The sequence below is a fragment of the Astatotilapia calliptera genome, chromosome 3 (assembly GCF_964374335.1).
Source record: "Astatotilapia calliptera chromosome 3, fAstCal68.1, whole genome shotgun sequence".
Lineage (NCBI taxonomy): Eukaryota > Metazoa > Chordata > Actinopteri > Cichliformes > Cichlidae > Astatotilapia > Astatotilapia calliptera.
In genome coordinates this window covers 49,051,990-49,071,329 of record NC_137424.1, presented here as the reverse complement: position 1 = coordinate 49,071,329, position 19,340 = coordinate 49,051,990, and the positions used below count along the sequence as shown (strand labels likewise).

The 19,340-nt window shown below is 39.6% G+C and overlaps 3 protein-coding genes across 5 annotated transcripts; 1 reads left to right on the top strand and 2 right to left on the bottom strand.

Moving 5' to 3' along the window:
* Positions 1-610: 610 nt before the first annotated feature.
* On the top strand, positions 611-3,387 carry mrpl48 (mitochondrial ribosomal protein L48). Its single transcript, XM_026162673.2, has 8 exons — positions 611-786; positions 1,119-1,177; positions 1,415-1,446; positions 1,536-1,621; positions 1,884-2,053; positions 2,649-2,751; positions 2,878-2,967; positions 3,142-3,387. Exons 1-8 carry the CDS (start codon positions 766-768, stop codon positions 3,217-3,219), a joined length of 639 nt encoding a protein of 212 aa, XP_026018458.1. The 5' UTR covers positions 611-765; the 3' UTR covers positions 3,220-3,387.
* LOC113019134 (sterile alpha motif domain-containing protein 9-like) lies at positions 3,332-10,426 on the bottom strand. 3 transcript variants are annotated; one of them, XM_080298494.1, is made up of 10 exons: positions 10,343-10,426; positions 7,329-10,114; positions 6,985-7,028; positions 6,807-6,871; positions 6,447-6,661; positions 6,108-6,364; positions 5,482-5,610; positions 5,237-5,393; positions 5,110-5,144; positions 3,332-3,993 (listed from the first exon to the last, which is right to left on the bottom strand). In XM_080298494.1, exons 2-9 carry the CDS (start codon positions 10,087-10,089, stop codon positions 5,134-5,136), a joined length of 3,639 nt encoding a protein of 1,212 aa, XP_080154620.1. In that variant the 5' UTR covers positions 10,090-10,114; positions 10,343-10,426; the 3' UTR covers positions 3,332-3,993; positions 5,110-5,133. The 3 variants fall into 3 exon arrangements, with proteins under 3 accessions (XP_080154620.1, XP_080154618.1, XP_080154619.1); XM_080298492.1 differs by lacking the exon at positions 5,110-5,144; XM_080298493.1 differs by lacking the exon at positions 5,110-5,144 and having other exon boundaries at positions 6,985-7,025.
* Positions 10,427-13,257: 2,831 nt separating this feature from the next.
* LOC145421387 (sterile alpha motif domain-containing protein 9-like) lies at positions 13,258-18,125 on the bottom strand. The gene is made up of 2 exons (XM_080291631.1): positions 14,941-18,125; positions 13,258-14,303 (listed from the first exon to the last, which is right to left on the bottom strand). The coding sequence occupies exons 1-2, from the start codon at positions 17,657-17,659 to the stop codon at positions 14,239-14,241; spliced, it is 2,784 nt and encodes a 927-aa protein (XP_080147757.1). The 5' UTR covers positions 17,660-18,125; the 3' UTR covers positions 13,258-14,238.
* Positions 18,126-19,340: the final 1,215 nt, after the last annotated feature.

Sequence of the window (19,340 nt, the reverse complement as noted above, 5' to 3'; positions counted from 1 at the left end):
TTTATCTGGGTGAAAGTGTCACTGACATCAAAAGTCTCTTCTTCACGAGAGGTGGAGCCAAGAGGGAAGCATGGATTGTATTAGCATGAATCACAGTTCTACAAATACAAATACATTTTGACTGCCCCAAGGGAGTGCATTTTAATGCAGAGGACAGAGCAGCAGTGCCAGATCTAGAAAACTTTACATCATGAGGGTGTAAAAGAGGGGCAAGATGTCCAGAATGGGAAGAATGTGAAAATCCTTTATGGAGTCAACAAAATATCCACTAAAATAAAACATTTATTGTATCATTATATCTTCAAAGAAAATAAACGTTTTGGACAAACAAGCAATTAAGACAGCTGAATAAATATCAAGAAGAATATATAGAATATAAAAAAACAACATCAAGACGCGTACGAGTTGAAGTGCTTGAAAGTAGTGCAGTGGTCTTAGTTTATACTTTTAAAACAGGCCAATTCTTTATTCTACATATAGCCGCTTTGTAAATCATGTTGTCTACAGGTTATTTACCAATATAAGGAACTATATTAGGCATTAAAAAAACAGAACACACAGAAACATCTGTAATCACGTTTTGCCACGACACCCGGAACGGTTGTACTCCCTTGTTTAACCGACGGACAAAAAACAGCACGGACTTCCGGCGTCTGCACCAGTGCGTGTGTTATTGCATGTTATTCATCCTAAGCAGATGCAGTTCTGTGAGGAGTTTCGTCTGAGCATATCTGACATTAAATATCGACAGAGAGAGGCGCAGTGATGAATCCTGTCTTCCGGAAGGTGACGTCCCGCTTATTTGTTTTTTTCTCTGCTACAGGTTTGCTGACTTCACAGAGGTCACAGCTGTGCTGGAGCTAAGTTAGCTTCCTGTCAGCCAGCCCCGTGTTTGTGTCGTTGTCTTTTCTGGCTCCTGTAGAGGTAACTGGAAAAACAGAGGATGTTGTAGATGGAGCTGCCAGGCAAGGAGGAAAAGAGGAAGACCGCAATGGGTGTTTATGGTTATACTGAAGGAGGATATCCAAATACTGCTGTGCTTCATAATTGCCGGGATACACTGTTAAATTTAAATGAGTGTGATAAATAGTGGATTTGACAGGTGATGTTGTCTCCAGGTGCAGGCGTCTGTCGCACAGCAGGCGCTCCTGCTGAATAAAGCGCTGACACCTTGCCGGTAAGTCTTTGCCTTGCTTTTTCGGTTTTCCCAGTTGCAGACATTATATGTTTAATTTAATTAAGCAATTAGGTTAAATTTGTCAGTTTTTAAAACAGATTGAAGCACAGACATTTACAACAAGTCTCAATTGTTAGACCGTAGAATTTGTTTTATGTTTCTAAACACATCGCGGTGAGATGATTTCTCCCCTTCTGATACTATTTATGATTAATCTGTGTTCTGTAATCTTTAAAGGGCTGCACCGTCCATCCAGCATCCTGTTTGGTGTAAGTATTTGTGTCCTGTGTATGCAAACTCAATGCAAACTGCTCGTGGTGCTGCAGAATATTTAAAGTGTTGTTTGTTCTCTTCTTAGGCACACACTCTGTAAATGAACGACAGTACAAGGGCATGCCAACCCACGGCATTGGGAGGTGGAAATATCTGTTACCTAAGCAAGCGGTAAGACTCCAAGTGGAGAATATATTGATTGGCTACCTGCTAAATCCAGAATTGAAAATAAAAACATTCTCCTCACACACACAGTTTTGAATAATCACGCCCATTTCATCTTAAAGACCTCATACCACCAGAGTGTCCTCACAGAACTCTTCAGTGTCAGACTGCTGGCTTACTTGTGGTTCCCAGAGTGAATTTTAAATTGTTTGCAGGATAGAGTTAACTGAAGACACTGTCTGGCCCTTTGCTGTTTTGTTGCTTTTAGCCGAGGAAAAAGAAGGACAAGCACCAGATGAAACGGATCATGTCTGCGACAGATACAGCGTACGGCACTCTGAATGTGAACGTGTCAGGATATGACATGACTGTCGTGGAACATTACTCCCAGTACATCCATAACTTCTGCAACCGGCTTGGCATCAAAGTAGCTGACAGGTGAGGATGTTTGGATGGCAGGTCTGAGGTTTCTGATCACTGCAGGTCAGCAGGTAACATTTAACTGAGTCACTTAAGGAGCTGAGATGCAAACCATGTCAAGTTCAATAGGAACATTTCCATTTTCTGCTATAACTGCCCCCTGTTCATTAAGATTAGATGTTTGAAGTTAAACTGTTTTTATTCTTTTCCATATACGAACAACATTAAATATGATTTGGTTTATTTTATTGGTAGACCGGGTATCAAAGGTCCCCCGTCTTCTCTCTTATGTGTGGGTAATTAACAATTCACTCAGCAGATAGAAACATAGTTAGGATGAACTGCAGGTTTGTAGAAGTTGTTTTTCCCTGTAAAGGATGGAATAAAAATTATTTAGATATGCGTTTCACATGAAGGGACTGACACAGTTAAACTATCAAAGCAACAGTAAGGATGGTAGATGATCAAGTTTTAAACCTTGATATATCAGACTTTGGTCACTAGATGGCAGCAGAGTTCCTCTGCATCTGCCAAATTTAATTACAGTGAGTTGTTTTGTTTTTCTTTGTAGTAGACTTAAGCTTTAATGCTCTTTAATGCTTCCCACGTACAGCTATGCTTTACCAAGAAAGAGCACAGAGGTCATGCTGATGCAGGAGCAAGGCACCAAGACGTACGTCGATGCTGTCCTCAAGACTCACCACCGAGTCGTTCAGGTAAGACCTGGCTTGTTGTGTTTTTTGGGGTTTTGTTTGTGCTTTCAGCTCAAACTGCAGGTGCTGCAGGTGTACTGACAGGTTTTAAAGACCTAACTGTTAACGGTGTTATTACTTTTTGTCCAGCTGAGCACTCTGAACGCCGCGCTGTGTCCCGTCTTCATGGACGTCCTCTTAAAGAATCAACCAGAGGGAGTTCAGCTCTCTGTGACGGAGGTGAGTAAGCTGTTGCATGTTCATCTTTTAGTCCATAACTGTTGGAGAACATTAGAAGTGCTCACTATAACCAACCAGAGTCCATCTTACTCTTAAAGGCAATATGCATGCGTAGTTTTTGGTCATATCATAATTTTTAAAACGAATCCACTTCTCTCCCTCTGAACCTCTCAGCACACCGAAGCTGATTTCCAAGCACGGTTCAAGGCGCGTCCAGAGCTGGAGGGGCTCATCGCTCAGATGAACCAATAACTTTCCACCTCATTATGTACAAGTATCAGTTTGATCTAATTTATTACCCATCATTCCTCAGTAGCATCCTGTATAAATGGATTATCTGAAATGGAAAAAAACTGTGCACATTAGTCTCATTTTGTGACCTTTGGGAAATAAAACCACACTCATTTTTCCATCTTAAAATATTTTCATATTTATTTTTCTGGTTCTTCTGCTTCATTGTAAACTTTGTTCACTTTAATACACATCATGTCACTGTACTTTTTTAACCTTTGGACACAAAATGTAGTATTTTAAATTTCTGTGACTAAAAGTTAGAATTGTAGCAATCAGGTATTTTTTAATTGAAATATAAAAGTTCAGAATATTTTATTCTGAGTAAACATTAACATCTGTATCCCATGTTGTAGAAAAACGTTAAAGAAATTAAATTACACAGATAAAAACAAGATAAACAATTTAAAAAAAAAATAAAGAAAGGTTTTTTTTAAACAAGAGAAAAATATGTATTTGGTTGAGTTAAATAAAAAAAAAAAAAACTTAAAATGTGGTTCATATTTTAACATTCTCTAAACAATACATTGAGCTCACTCAAGCTCATAGATGAGAAACCTCAGAGACTTTATCCCTTGGACTTCATAGAGCTCATCTTTGAATAATCTCTCATTTAAATTTCTCACAGCATCAAATTTCTCATTGGAGATCAGATCTTTTTTCTGGAGTTTGTCTAGAACGGCTGCTGCCTCGTTCACTGTCCATCAGAGCCGTTGAATGGCGATCCATGAAATGCTGTCCAGAAAAATAAAAAGCAAATGTAAAACATAATAAAACACAGTAAGTTGTAATGCTCTACAATATAGTTTTTCATAAATATATAGTTCTGAAAAAAGAAGCTGTTTTCAGTTATAAGGTTTTACATATCAGCACCTAATGAAAATCTCCTGGTCTTTACAAGACTGTAAAATTACTGAAACTTTAGATGAACAGCAACATGACGTCATTATTTAGTGAAAATTAAGCCAAAATGCTAAATAACTAAGCACACTGCTCCCTGTGCAAGTAACAGCCAGGTGCTGATACAGAAATGCACTTGATTATTGATAATCAGCATCTCTACAAAAGCAGTCGTTCAGTAGTTTCCTAGTCTGGAGCATTCAGGTGTGTGTTAACACAATTCCAAATAGGAAAGCAATAATAGTTTTTAAAAAGAAATTGCTGATGTTCTTCAGTCTGGGAAGAAAGATCATTCGCAAACAGAAAACATTCAAGATAGCTTCCAGTCAACACAGGAGTCACTATCCCAGTAAATTCATCCCAGTATCAGACCATGCCCTGCTCAGAGAAACTGCAAGAAACCCAAGAGCTACATCTGAGACTCTGCAGGCCTCAGCATGTTAAAGTTAATGAGAGTACAATTAGAAAAAGATGAACAAGTTTTGAACGGGCTTTTTTGGAAAGAGGGTAAATATCTTCTATCTAAAAAGAACAGCAGCAATGCTGCATGTGAAAAAAAAAAAGCAATATATTTTGGATAGGTGAGACCTAAGTAGGCATGTTTGAACAAAATACACAGCACTACCTTTGGAGAAAACCAAACAGCATATCAGCACAAACACCTCAAACCAACTGTCGAGCACGGCGGTGGAAGGGTGATGGTTTGGGCTTTGTTTTATAGCGACGGGATCAAACTGGAAATCGTGCAAAGAGACAGTGATCCAGACCACAGCGAGAACTTTACAGCAAATGGGTGAAAAAGAAAGACTGCTTTTTGTTTCTCTCAGGTTTGTTTTTAGGTTGTTTCAGAACCCAGTTTTCTTTTTAAATTATGTCTTGATAAGCAAATCATAAGATTTGAAAAAGGAATTTACTTTATAAAATAATCATGGATTAAAGCGAACCTCTTACCCTGTTCTTGGTGAATACTTGTGCTTAATAGTCATCTGGAATAAAAGGGGTCAAGCTGGTCAAATACTGGCCTGGTCTAAATATTTTAGATGAGCTGCGTTAGGGCAAATATGCATAAAGCACTAACCTGTTCCGATAGCGCACGTCCACACGGTGTCCTTTTCCTTTCCTCCCCTGCGCTCAACTTCAAGTTTCAGTTTCAAGTTTCCGAAGTCGCTTTTTCCATTTCCAATGACCACCTCAAAGAAATTAGTGTCGCTCCACTCCAACATGAACTGCTGTTTCTGCAGAGAAAACATTTTATGGAAACTTGAGGATTTTTGCTGTTTCTATGTTATGGTGCAATGAACAGAAGTGCAGCTTAGTCCAAACCTCAGGGCAGATTTGTGCTGTGTCCCAGTCTGTTGAGAGGTAGAAATAACTCTCCAGCTGTACAGGGTCAACAGGACTTGTCTTTCGGATTTTTCTGAATCCGTCAGATTTCTCCTTCTTCTCCACTTCCTGAAACATGGAAAAATGGACCATTCTTCACATACAAGTAATGATTGGAAATCTTTGGGAATCGTGTTCACATCTATTCATGTCTTTAAAGAACATATGTGTTTGTGTTTATATCAAGATGAGAACATTGATTTGCACTACTGCAATCCATGAAACTGAAAAGGGAAAATGCTAAGAAAACACAAGTAACAACTACAAAGTTAAAAAAAAGCTCAAAGCTGTTCAAAAAACAGCTTTTGAAAGAATGATTAAATTACATTAGCATAAAGATGGCTGTAAGTTCTTAACTTTTAATGCAGTTTTCTCTGCCTGAAAGTCAGTAATGTTGTCAGTTGGGTTGTCAAAACATTTAGAGACCAAACTCTATTAATTTGCTGCCTTGTAGTGTCACTGTGTTTTTGTATTTATCAATGAGAGCATTTTATTTCTCTGTGTTATTATATATTTTTCCTCACTTCTACTTTATATTGTTGCTCCAGTACGTGGCATTGTATTACCTGTTGTATTAGAGGATCATGTGGGACCAGGTAAACGTGCAGAGTGAGGCCAGATGTGATTTGCATGTATATCAAGACATCAGCAAAAACTTTTAGATATAGGCCCAGTTTCTTTAGGATCATGGCTCCTCTTAGAGAGAACTCCGGCTTGTTTAACTTCACATGGGATGATGTCATTTCAGACACTTGCTCCAAATAACCTCCACTGCTGTCCACATGCAGAACTCGAAATATGTCTGACATCGCTGCATTTTCACCTGCAAAGCACAAACAGTCATGTGTGCATAAATATCTTTATTACTGTAATAAAACAATCATATGCGTTTTACGACTGCTCACCTGTACAGATCCAGTGCGGCAGACAGACTTCCTCTAGCTTCCCATCTGTGACTTTGATGTCCATTAGGGGTCCTGCTGGTATGTAGTCCATGCATACAGGTTTCCTCATGAATCGCTCCCATGAGCTAAACTGGTATCTGAAGCTGACGGTTTCCTTACAAACCCACCGCAAGGCAGACTCGCTGCATTCATATTTGCCACTTTCAGACTGCAGGCTGAATTTGAATAGACAAGACAAAATGCTCTGTTATGCTCTGTTCACATGCACGAACAGAAACAGCAAAACTGCAAATAGTACAAAGTGGTACTTTAAACCCAAACCACTTCATTGTGTGTCTTGTAATTAGTGATAACCTTCACCTGTAAGTATGAACCTTGTCCATTATCTGGACTTCAGGTTTCAGCTTCGTCCACGGACTGGAGTCCTGTTGTACAAGATATTTTTACATTGTCATGGTCATTGAAATTGTGAAATCTTTACAATTATTGTAAGATGCAATAAATGAGTAGAAAAAAATCCACAGAAACAGTAACTTACCATTTCATTGCCAAAAGCTTTCAGAAGTCTCTCAGAAGGTTCTTCTTAAAGCAAAGTTAATGTTTAAAGAGCTAGCTAACAAAATCCAATAATTCTAGCACAATTTTAACGTTACTTTAACTTGTGCGAGATTTCTATATGATATAAGTACATAAAAAACATGCTTTTTAATCTTAGCATCTTTAAAGCAGAAAAATGGAGGAAACACCATTTGGTCATGTAAAATTATCAACCTAGCTGTATTAAAACAACTATTGTCATTATAACATGAAAAAATGTAATACTCAAAGAGGAAAGCATTTAATTTGTTGAGGGAAAGGATTTTAATAGTTTCATTTTCTTACCCTCAGTTCTTCTGTGAACGTTGTAAGCAACAGGACCACTGATTGTAAATCCAACATAAAAGAACACATGGCCTGAGTTCCAGAGGCTGTCTTTTTGGTTAACATCCAACTTGATCTCTGTGCCGCCAAATGTTGCATACAGCCTGTAATTTCTCACCACCCCTTTAACCCTGAGAAGTTTGTCTTTGACTGTTGGATTTCTGAAAACATCGTCGTTCCTCCAGTTTGTGTTTGGGTCTTCCAGTGCATCTTGGGTCCACAAGATTTCAAGGTTGCGTCTGTGAACAAATCTGTTCAGACCCTGACCCGGTCCAAGAAAAAATATGGGTCGAAGGTACCTTGACTGAAAGAGTGACTTATATTCTTGTTCATAGGAATACAGAATATTTTGGATTAAATGAGGGAGGTCAAAGGTCAATTTGTCTTCACCATCTGTAGGCCAACACAACAGCAGAGCTAACATGTGAAACTCGGGTTGCATGTCAGGAGCCAATGGCATTTTCTCTCTAAAGCTGCTTTGGTAGTCGGAGCTGGACGGAGGTTCTTTCATATTTATCAGCATGATATTGGCCAGAACGTAGTTGAGTAAGGCATGTGTAGCAGAATGTTTGTGTTGGCAGATTTCTCTCCACCATACAGCAATGTCCTTGGTGTCTGATCTAGTGCATCTTTCAAGACATGAAAGTACTCCCGGAGAAGTGACAGCCAGTTTTTGTTTAAGTTTGTGGAAGGCTTTCTGGAGTTGATCATTTGGTTCTGCGTCTCCAACATACTTTTTGTAGCATTCTATTGTCTTTCTGGAAATGTAGTTTGGATCTTCTTTCTTTACAACAGAATATGAATAAGTTAAAAAAGTGTCGAAAAATTCAGATCTTTTCTCAACCAAATCTCTGAGGCTGTTTATTAGCTCCTTAAACCTGAAAAGTTTCTCATCTCCGAGGGATTTCAGGACAGAGCCCAGAGACACAGTCTTTGTGAGAACTTGCTTCCAAAGTTCATCATGTCTGATAAGATGGTCATACAACAGGGTGCAAACTTCCAGATAACCAAACAGCCCTCTGGTGTTTAAAGCACGCAAGACTTTTTTATTGCCATCTCCTTGTTTGCCTTTCATGTGTTCATTCTCAGCAAGTCGTTCCTCATCTTCAAAAGCTTCAATGCCTTTTTGGGCCAGCTGTAAAATTTCTCTTGGCTTGGCAGAAAGTTTTAAGTTCTTCAGGTGGATCTTATGGACTTGGCCTAGTGTATCTGCAACATATGAACTCCAAGGTGCTCTCTGCTTTGCTTTTTTTGCCCAAATTTCTGCCTCATTGTAGTCTTCTATTTCTATATAATATAAACGAGCAAGAGTTTGTGGAAAAAGTGGGTTGTCATCAAATTTCTTTGAGGCCACCTTCAAGACTGACAGACTCTGACTTTTGCCTTTCTTTTTGTCATCATCTTCTGTCTTTGTAATATCTTGAATCAGTCTGGAAAACTTTTCTTTCTTCTCATTAATGACACCAGTTGGGTCCTCTATTATATTAATTTCTCTTTTGGTTAGCATGTCTTTGACAAACCCAAGCAAACATGGGGGAACATAACTTTTGCAAAAACTGTTCAAGAAGTGTCTTGTTGTGTCACTTCTGGTCACACCTGCATCACCCAACAGTTCAGTACAACACTGAGCTATCATATTGTGAGCCATGCAAACCTTTTTTTCAGATCTTTCACCTTGTTGGAAGGTGACGATCAGATGACTGAAAGGCTGCATTTGATCCTCCAGTGAAAGGTCATCTTCATCTTCATGTCTGAGGAAGTCCAGGCACTGAGACTCCAGGAGATATGAACCTGGTACGTAGGCGTTCAGCAGACACAGGAAGGCAGCAAGCTGCATCTTCAGTGGCTTATTTGTTCTTTTGATATGTTCTAATGTAGCACATGCGTTCCTGATGTAGGCTTGAGAGAAATTAGACTGCAGAATGTTAAAACCATGAAACTGCTTGCACCGATCACCAAATCTTCTGCCAAGCTCTTCTTTTTTCATATCAAAGTCTGCTTGCTCTCTGTCTGAGAGAGATTTTTTGAGAATTATAGATTTTCTCATTTTCCTCTTGAACTTTTGTCTCAGTTCATAAGAACGCTCCTTTTGGTGGATAATCCCGTCACTGCTTCTCACACAGTTCAGTAAAATTACCACAGGCAAATCAATTTCTATATCCTGTTCAGCAATCTCTTCCATAATCCTGTCCTGGAGGATGTCCAATATGAACTCATCATTTAGTAACAACAGTACCGTTTTCTGGTGGCCATGGCTACCTGCTGTAAAAAGGCTGACCACATCTTGCGCAACTTTTGTGATGTCTAATGTTGAGCCTGTCAAAACAGCACATCTGAAGGTTTTCCTCAAGTCCCACAGCACCTGCATAGCCAGTGTGGTTCCCCCACATCCTTGTTGATGAAACAGTTTAATTGTTGATGTCCCAGGGCCTTTTCTTCTCAGGTGAATTTGTTCTTTAAGGGTTTCATATCCATCTCGTTTGATAAAAGGAGTTGCATTGCCATCTGACACTGCTTGTTCACTGATATAGAAGTTTAACCAGTTCGGTGGGGCCCCTCTGTAAAAGTTTTCCTCCACTTGCTCAGCGTGTTGAGGTTCAACAAACTCTCCTTCAAACTGTCTGGTGTAGAGGACATCCAAAAATGAGAAGGAATCACTGATTTTACTCGTTACATGTATTTGTCCACCTTCAGCAGTGGGCAGGGCTGGTCTGTTTGCCATCTTCACACTTTCACTTTGCTTCACCCTAATGAATGTTAAACAAAACAAACATGAGTCCATCTTATGTCTTAGCTTAAACTATTTGTAATTTAGGTCCTACATTCACTTTATGGAATGTGATACATTTAAATAGCCATTTCATTGCTGGTCAATCACATAAAATAAATATAGCCTTCTCCATGTAAAGAACCAGACACTAACTTCAATTAAAACTTCCATTTGTCATTTGCAGATCTTAAGAGATTTTTCTTACCTTCTCCCAAATTACACGGACAGCTCTAAAGACCTGCTATTATGTGTGTGTTCAAGCACTGGGACCGTGAATGTGTCATGTAACCCGGAAGGTAGTCGTCACACCCAAAGCAGGTTGGGATAATCAGGTACAGACATGTACACCTCTACAGTTTGAATGTTAGAGCAGTTCCAGTTTCAGAGTAGTTTAAAAAAAGGAATGAGTCAATTTAACAGCACATTTTCTTCCTGGTTTTTAAAAAAAGCAGAGGCTACGCTTGACGTGTTCAGTCAATAAACACGTCAAGCTGGCATAAAATATTGCACAATCAGACGCTAAAGATTGGAAATTTGCAAATTTGGCCAACAAAATAATAAAATATGTGATATATGTTAATATTGTCCTATTTTGAAACATTACCTACATTTGTTTAAAGGGCAGGGTGACTTCATTTGATTAGGAAATGCTTGTCACAACAGGAAATACTAAGGCTTAACTATGAACGGTTTAATGATGAAAGATAACAATTCTTTCTGTCTCTATTTCACTCATGTGGCTGCTGTTCAGGTCTCAGTTTGCAATTAAACAGTGCTTGAGTATTTGGAAACATTTAAACAAATAAAAGGAGGGCATTAAAATAGGTTAGGATGTAAGCAAATGTAAATAATCAATGAAGAGTGTTTGGAAGCGCATCAAAAAAGAATATTTATGTGGCTTGATCACAGACAGTTCTCTATTATCCAAAATGTTTTTCACTCTCTTTTTCTGTCACATTCACTCTCTTTCACACACACACACACACACACACACACACACACACACACACACACGCACTTTATCTTTAATGAATGCTGACCTATGTTTTATAAAATCATGTGTACATAACCTGGTTATGGTCTTAAAAAGGGTAAAAGGACATGACAGACTTATATAGAGGTCACTCTATAAAAAAAAACTCCTCTCACCCCTACTGGTGGTCTATGGCCACCACCACTATATCCGGTTGGTTAGCCACCTCCATCCGGAAGTCCCACAGGATCTTAGCTCAGTCATTCTCCACCACCCTAGAGGATGTCTCCCATTTTGACCTCTGGACTTCCAGGCCATATTTGGCACAGATGTTTCTGTACACTATGCCGGCCACTTGGTTATGGCGTTCCATGTATGCCCTGCCTGCTAGCATCTTGCACCCTGCTGTTATGTGTTGCCATCTTCCTGATGTATTTGTGGATGTTCGTTGTCTCATCCTGGACCGTGGTACTGACACTCACCAGTCCCCGTCCTCCTCCTTTCCGCTTAGCATACAGGTATCATTCTTAGTGCTGCAATCACATCATCTAGTAGATCTTCTGAGGGTACTTCACCTAGTCTTGGTAACTGGCTACGGGGGATCCAGGTTTCCCCACTTCTCATCAGGGTGCCCTGGTACCTAGACACCTGTCTCGGACTTTGTTGATTAGGGTGACGTCCGAGATGGCATGACTATATATTTCTCTCTCTCGTTCATGTCGAGAATGAGGGGGGGGGGGGGGGGGGGTCTAGCCTAGGACTCTTACTGGATACAGATGGTAAATGGCCTGCATTTGTATAGCGTTTTTCTAATCCCTAAGGACCCCAAAGCGCTTCACACTACATTCAGTCATTCACACACACATTCACACACTGGTGATGGCAAGCTACATTGTAGCCACAGCTGCCCTGGGGTGCACTGACAGAGGCGAGGCTGCCGGACACTGGCGCCACCGGGCCCTCTGACCACCACCAGTAGGCAAACATGGGGTTAGTATCTTGCCCAAGGATATTTGGTATGCAGCCAGGAGGCAGCCTGGGATCGAACCACCGACCTTCTGATTATTGGCTGACCTGCTCTGCCATCTGAGCTACAGCCACCCGATGCCCCAGGTGCCCCAGGTGGGAATCAGATGCCCCAGGTGGGAATCAAACTTATGACTCCTGCTCCAGAGATGTACATATATATGCAAAAGTATTCCCTTGTCTGCCTTCACATACATATGTTCACTGTTTTCTTTATGTTGTTGTTGTGATTTGGTGCTATATATAAAATAATCGTCTTGCCTTAAGTGAGATCCTATTTTTAATCCATAGAGCTTAATATGCAGCTATATCCAGAGGTGAGAAGCAATGAAGTACAAACACTTTGTTACTGTACTTTACATGAGTATTTTTTTCCTGGTATCCAAGAGGCTTCTTCAATTCTTAAACCAAAAGGTGGAAAGTCCCAGGCATTTAAAGTGGGGATTGTCAGTGATTTATTATTAATTAATGTTAATATTATTTCACTACTAATCATGTCTCAAAATAAATTAAAAGCATGTTTAACAATTTATGGTATTATGTGTGTTATTAAATGATGCCAATATTTCACTTTGAAATAATTTTATAAGACGTGGCACTTCACAAAAACTAAAGGCCAGACGTGCAAAACTGTTAGGCTGGGCTTTAAACAACTAACTGTTTCAGATGTACTAAATAATCTGCAAACAAACTTTAAATTAATAGTAAATATAATTTACTAATTAGGGTGGCTGGCCTCTTCCTTAGAGATAGGGTGAGAAGTTCGGCCATCCGGGAGGGGCTCAGAGTAGAGCCGCTGCTGCTCCACATTGAAAGGAGCCAGCTGAGGTGGTTCAGGCATCTGACAAGGATGCCCCCTGGGCGCCTCCTGGCTGAGGTGTTCCGAGCATGTCCCACTGGGAGGAGGCCCCGGGGCAGACCCAGGACACGCTGGAGAGATTATATCTCTCAGCTGGCCTGGGAACGCCTTGGTGTTCCCCCGGATGAGCTAGAGGAGGTGGCGAGGTCTGGGCTTCTCTGCTTAGGCTGCTGCCCCCGCGACCCGGCCCCGGATAAAGCGGAAGAAGATGGATGAAATATAATTTTTCAAATATGTCTATGAAATCAGTACCAAATGTGTGTAAATGTGCAATTAAATACTTTATTGAGTAAACTCGGATAATAAAACAAACAGCCCCCCAAAACTAGACAAGAACAATAAGTAAAACGAAATCAAACACTGGTTAGACAGGGGTACAAACAAACAAACAAACAAACAAACAAACAAACAAACAAACAAACAAACAAACAAACAAACAAAAAGCTGAATATAAATCCTTTTCACATTTAAACTTAGATAAATCCATAACATTATCGAACCTTTATTTAACAGCATGTACATCCTCTTTTATACTTTAGAATCTAACACATAAAACAAACACAAAAAGGCAACCTTTAATTGAGAAGACCCAAATGCAGATGCCTGTATACGGGACTTAACAAAAGCAAGCCATTTATAGAGGTTGCACAAAATACAAAACAAAAGGCAAACGTAGACTAAGACTTTGCCTGCAGGAAACATAACCTGGAAAGTACTAGCATGGAGAAAGAACCTACGTTCCAGCACCAGACAAGGGCAGATTTGGCCAGTATATACACAGCGAGGGTGATCAGGGAGGTGAAGACAGCTGGGAATACAGGAAGGAAAAAAAACAGGAGTAACAAGACAGGAAGCAAAACAACAATTTAAAACGATACTTTGAGGAGACATTTTTCTTCAGATGTTGATTAGCAAAGTCTTTAGAAATGTATAAACAAAATATTAAATAGACACTATGCAAAGAAGCCAAATTTTAGGAAGTAAATCATCTCTAAGAATCAGAAAGTCTGAAAGTCTGTTGTTTAGGTGTTAGCATAGACAATACATACATGACTAAAAGTGCTGGATCACATGCATCACATCAACGCTACAGCACAATTTTCTCCTTTTAGTTTTTGCCCCTACATATAAAAAGACATAAATACTATAAAGGAAGCTTCAGAATCACTTTCCTATTGGGGGGGATGTTGACCAGGATTCACAAACTTGGATGTCCCCCATTATCTTGTATGATGTTTAAAGCTTAAGGGGCAGCTTTGGTCTCTTTCACACTGTTGGTCAGAGTTTTCCCATTCTGATCTGCAATAACTGATGTAATCAGCAAACAAAAAATAAAGTAAAACAACAGAAAAATGGATAATACAGGTTAAAAAACACAATACAATATTATGCTATGGTGTAAATCTAAAAAGTCCAATAAGTAACTATTACTGTAATGTAGCCAAATAAATTCTCATTTGCACTGTTTAATTTTGTAATATTGCATTTATGTGTATGTACTTTATGTTATTATTGCACCGTGAATCATGTCAAAACTTGTAATAGACCTGCCGGTGCACCGTGTCCATTTCACGCTTTCCCTTTCCAAACCATGAAAAAGACACACATGCAGAAGTTGCAGTAAGTTGCACGCTGTAGTAACTGCAGAATGAGATATTTTATTTCAAGCTAACATGACAATAATCAAGTGAAAGTGTTCAAATGGACATTATTAACACATTTACATCTATATACATAGATGCCACCTAGCTGAAATTTACTCTGTCTTTTTGTTCAATCCTGACTTCTTGGCTTAATATGTTATCTCGCCCTGCTGGTAATGCAACTTCTACATGTGTGTACATTTCACATTTTGGAGAGGCAAAGCATGAAACAACTACTAACTAGTAGTGAATGTTTGCAGAGCATTTTACTTCATTGCAATGTTACTGTTATGTTATCTTACCTGTGTCTGCAGTTTTATTCTGAATGCCAAAGGCCACAGGACCTCTGATAGTAAATCCAAGGTAGAAGGTAACTTGACGTTTTTTCCAAAGGCTGTTTTGCAGATTGGCATTGATCTTAGTCTCTTTACCACCAACTCCTGTATATACTCCGTAGTCTCTTACTACTCCATCAAGTCTAAGAAGGAGCTCTTGGACATCAGGACTTCTGAAGATTTCTTCTTTCTTCCAGTTATCGCTCCAATCTGGTTTTGCTTTCAGATGATTTTCAATAATTGTTCTGTGAACAATTCTTTTCACACCTTCACCTTTTCCAATGAAAAACACAGGAAGAAGATACCTGGCACGAAAGTACTTCTTATATGCATTTTCGTAAGTGTTCTGCATTTGCTGAATTATTTGACTGATGTCATAAACACACTGGCCTTCATTTTCAGGCCAGTACAAGAGAAGGGTGAACATGTGCAGCTCAGGTGGGTCTGTGTCACTTGGGGGCATTTTCCGTCTAAATAGTGTGAGGATGTTGTTGACAAGAGACGTTTCTGAATCTGCACTTGGATGCATTTCTCTACACTTTGTAGATATGTATTCGAGCTCTGATTGAGTATATTGTTTGACAAGAAATGACAGCACTTCCACAGACTGGTCATCTAGGTTTCCCTCCTGAAACATCTGGATGAGTTGTTTTGCAGTTGTGTCTCCAACATACTTCTGGTAGCACTCTGAGGTGTCTTTAGATATATATTCAGGATCATCTTTCTCTGTGTTAGGCTTTGAGTAAGTCAGATATTGTTCCAAAAAAATGCATTTTCTTTCAACTTTATCTCTGAGGCTTTCTAGTAGTTCAATGAATCCGAGGAGTTTGTAGCCTCTAAGTGATTTCAGGAAAGAGGTCGCCGATACTTTTTCTGTGAGAACCTTTTCCCAGGTTTCATTTTGACTAACAAGTTTGTCATATAGAGTATTGCAGACCTGCAGGTAACCAAAAAGCCCTCTTGAATTAAAAAGTCTTGAAACATTCCTCTTGCCATGTTCTTTCATGTCTGGTCCATCTTCATCCTCAGCTAATCTTTCTTCATCTTCAAAAACTTTAATTGCTTTTTGAGCCATTTGCAAAATTTCTCTTGTTTTGGCAGAAACATTTTGCTTCATTAGGCGGTTTTTATGGACTTGGCCAAGTGTGTCAGCAACAAATGAATTTTGAGGATCTCTTTCTATTGCTCTCTGTGCCCACATTTCTGCCCGATTGTAGTCTTTTAGTTCTATATAATAAAAACGAGCAAGAGCTTGTGGAAAAAATGGATTTTGAAAGATTTTACATGAGGCCTTCTCTAAAACTGTTGCACACTGACATTTCCCCTCCATCGTTTGGATGTCTAGAATTAGTCTAGAAAACTTTTCCTGTTTCATTTCTGTGCTGTTGACTTGGTCCACTTCTTTTTTCATTTCTCTTTTGGTTAGCATGTCTTTGACAAAACCAAGCAACCACAGAGGAATCTCATATCTGCAAAAACTGTTCAAGAAGTTTCTTGTTGTGTCACTTCTGGTCACACCTGCCTTTGCCAACAGTTTAGTACAACATTCTGCTATCATAGTGTGAGCCATGCGGACTTTTTTCTCACAACTTTCATTTTGTTGGAAGGTAATAATGAGATGATTTAAAGGCTGCATTTGATCCTCCAGTGAAAGGTCATCGTACTTGTCTTGTCTGAGGAAGTCCAGGCACTGAGACTCCAGGAGATATGAACCTGGTACGTAGGCGTTCAGCAGACAAAGGAAGGCAGCAAGCTTCAGTGACTGGTTTGTTTTTTTCCTTTTTTCTAATGCAGCACATGCCTCCCTGACGTAGTCCTGAGAGAAATTACTTTGCATTATGTTAAAGCCATGAAATTGTTCACATTTATCTTTGTACCTCTTTTGAAGCTCTTCCTTTTTCTTATCAAACTTGTCCTTCTCATTGTCTGAGAGTGTGTTCTTTAGGACAACGTGGTCACTCTGTTGAGGTGCATTGTTTCTCACACAGCTGAGGAAAATGACTAGAGGCATATGAGTAACTATCTTCTGCTCAGCAACTGTCATCATAATGCTGCTCTGGAGATCTTCCAGAATCGACTCATTGTTCAGCAACAACAACACAGTTCTCTGGTGGTTTTGACTGCCTGCTGTGAAAAGTTGGACAACCTCCATTGCAACTTTTGTAATATCTGAGGTGGAGCCAGTTAAAACAGCACACCTGAAGGTTTTTCTCAAGTCCCACAACACCTGCATGGCCATTGTAGTTCCTCCACATCCTGGTTGGTGTGTCAGTTTTACAGTTGATATCCCTGGGAATTTTCTATTTTTCTTAATTTGTTCCCTGAGTTCTTCATATCCATCTCTTTTGATAAAAGTAGTTCCAGTCTTTAGGGACTCTGCCTGTTCACTGATGTAGAAATTTAACCACTCAGGTGGGGCCCCTCTGTAAAAGTTTTCCTCAGCCTTTTTTGTGCATTCCAGGAGATCTTCATCTGAATATTTTCCTTCAAACTGATCTGCATGGAGAATATCCAACAATGGGAGGCTTCCCATATGCAATTCCCCTTCCTTAGTGGACCATGCTGGTCCATTTGCCATCTTTAGCTTTAAGTGTCCTGCAGCATAATAAACGTGTGAAAAGATTTTTAGTCTGAACTGTTCTCTGAGGCTAAATGGCAGTAGCACACACACATTTGAAATGTACATTACTAAGGGTTAGGATTTTACATTCATCAAATTATACCTACTGCGTTAGTTTTATTCTTGATTGTTATTATTCACTAGCTGGGCCCACGTCCTCATTTTAGGTCTGACAGCGTTTTAGTAGGTAAAAGTGAATGCTTTGACATGAATTGAGCTGCGGTTTGGGGAGGACTTGAAGGGGACTGGCGATGGCTCCCGGGCTGGGCAAATCCCCATGTACTAAATAGAAGTGAAGAAGTTAAAGAATGGAGAACAAGGGATCAGCTTGCAGTACTGGGGGGTACCTATATAGATGACAGCCGGAAGGAGCGTGTTTGGAGGCGTGGTCCTGCTCCTGAAATTCCGATACATAATCTCCAATTACTGGTTTTAACCCTTTAAACGCTGACCTAATTTAGCCTTTAAACCAGGGGTAGGCAACTCCAGGCCTCAAGGGCCGGTGTCCTGCAGGTTTTAGATGTGTCCTTGATATAACACAGCTGTCTTGAAGTTCCTCAACATGTCTTGAAGTTCTCCAGAGGCCTGGTAATGAACTAATCATGTGATTCAGGTGTGTTGACTCAGGGTGAGATCTAAAACCTGCAGGGACACTGGCCCTCGTGGACTCGGATTGGGGACCCCTGCTTTAAACCCTAACCCATCACCAGTGACGGTTAGCATTTTTAGCAAGGGTAGGAAACTCCAGGCCTCGAGGGCCGGTGTCCCTGCAGGTTTTAGATCTCACCCTGAGTCAACACACCTGAATCACATGATTAGTTTATTACCAGGCGTCTGGAGAACTTCAAGACATGTTGAGGAGGTCATTAAGCCATTTAAACCAGCTGTGTTATATCAAGGACACATCTAAATCCTGCAGGGACACCGGCCCTCATGGACTGGGATTGGGGACCCTTGGTTTAAAGGGTTAATTAAAATTTGGCATGTAGTAGTGTTTTAGAAAATAAAGCAGACTTGGAGATAAGTACTTCTACATCAAACTTGTAATTCTGACCCCTAAAGTTATCTTCATCCACTAAATATATTTTATGTATTGTACTTTTACAAGCCCTTGGAATCTTCTAAAACCTGGAATCATTATGTCCAAGCAGTTTTTCCCAGGTCTAACCACAGATTGACTGTAGGGTCATTCCATCTCATATCATCAAATCTTTACAAAAAAATCTGCTCAAGCATCTTCAACTTTTTTAAACATGTATATAATGATTGGTGTGAAATTTTACATTCATACATAAAATACTTTTCAATATATATTTTTCTGAGAAAAACAAATCTGATCAATTTTCATACCAAACTCTGAGACTGTTGAACAGAAAGTCTGTGTTGATTTAAGATATAATCACTGCTGTTGTATATGTAGCACTTTTTGTGTCAGGACAGAGATTTACAAGTGTAACTTCTCAAAAACTCCATAAAGATTTCTCTTACCTTGTGTTCTACTTGATGCAAATGTGTTTGATGTCCTCTCATATCTTACATGTATTAGTGACTAGTGACTTTTGTGCTGGAGTTATATATAGTATACAGCCACTTGTCACACCCAGGTAGGTGTGAGAGTAGATACTCAGCACACACTGACCAGATGAGGTAGTAGTAAGATATGTTCAAAATGTTTGAAGGAATCATTAGGACTTTATATTTACTTGTTTCTGAGAAAAAGGCAGATTGGAATGAAGCCTATTAAAGA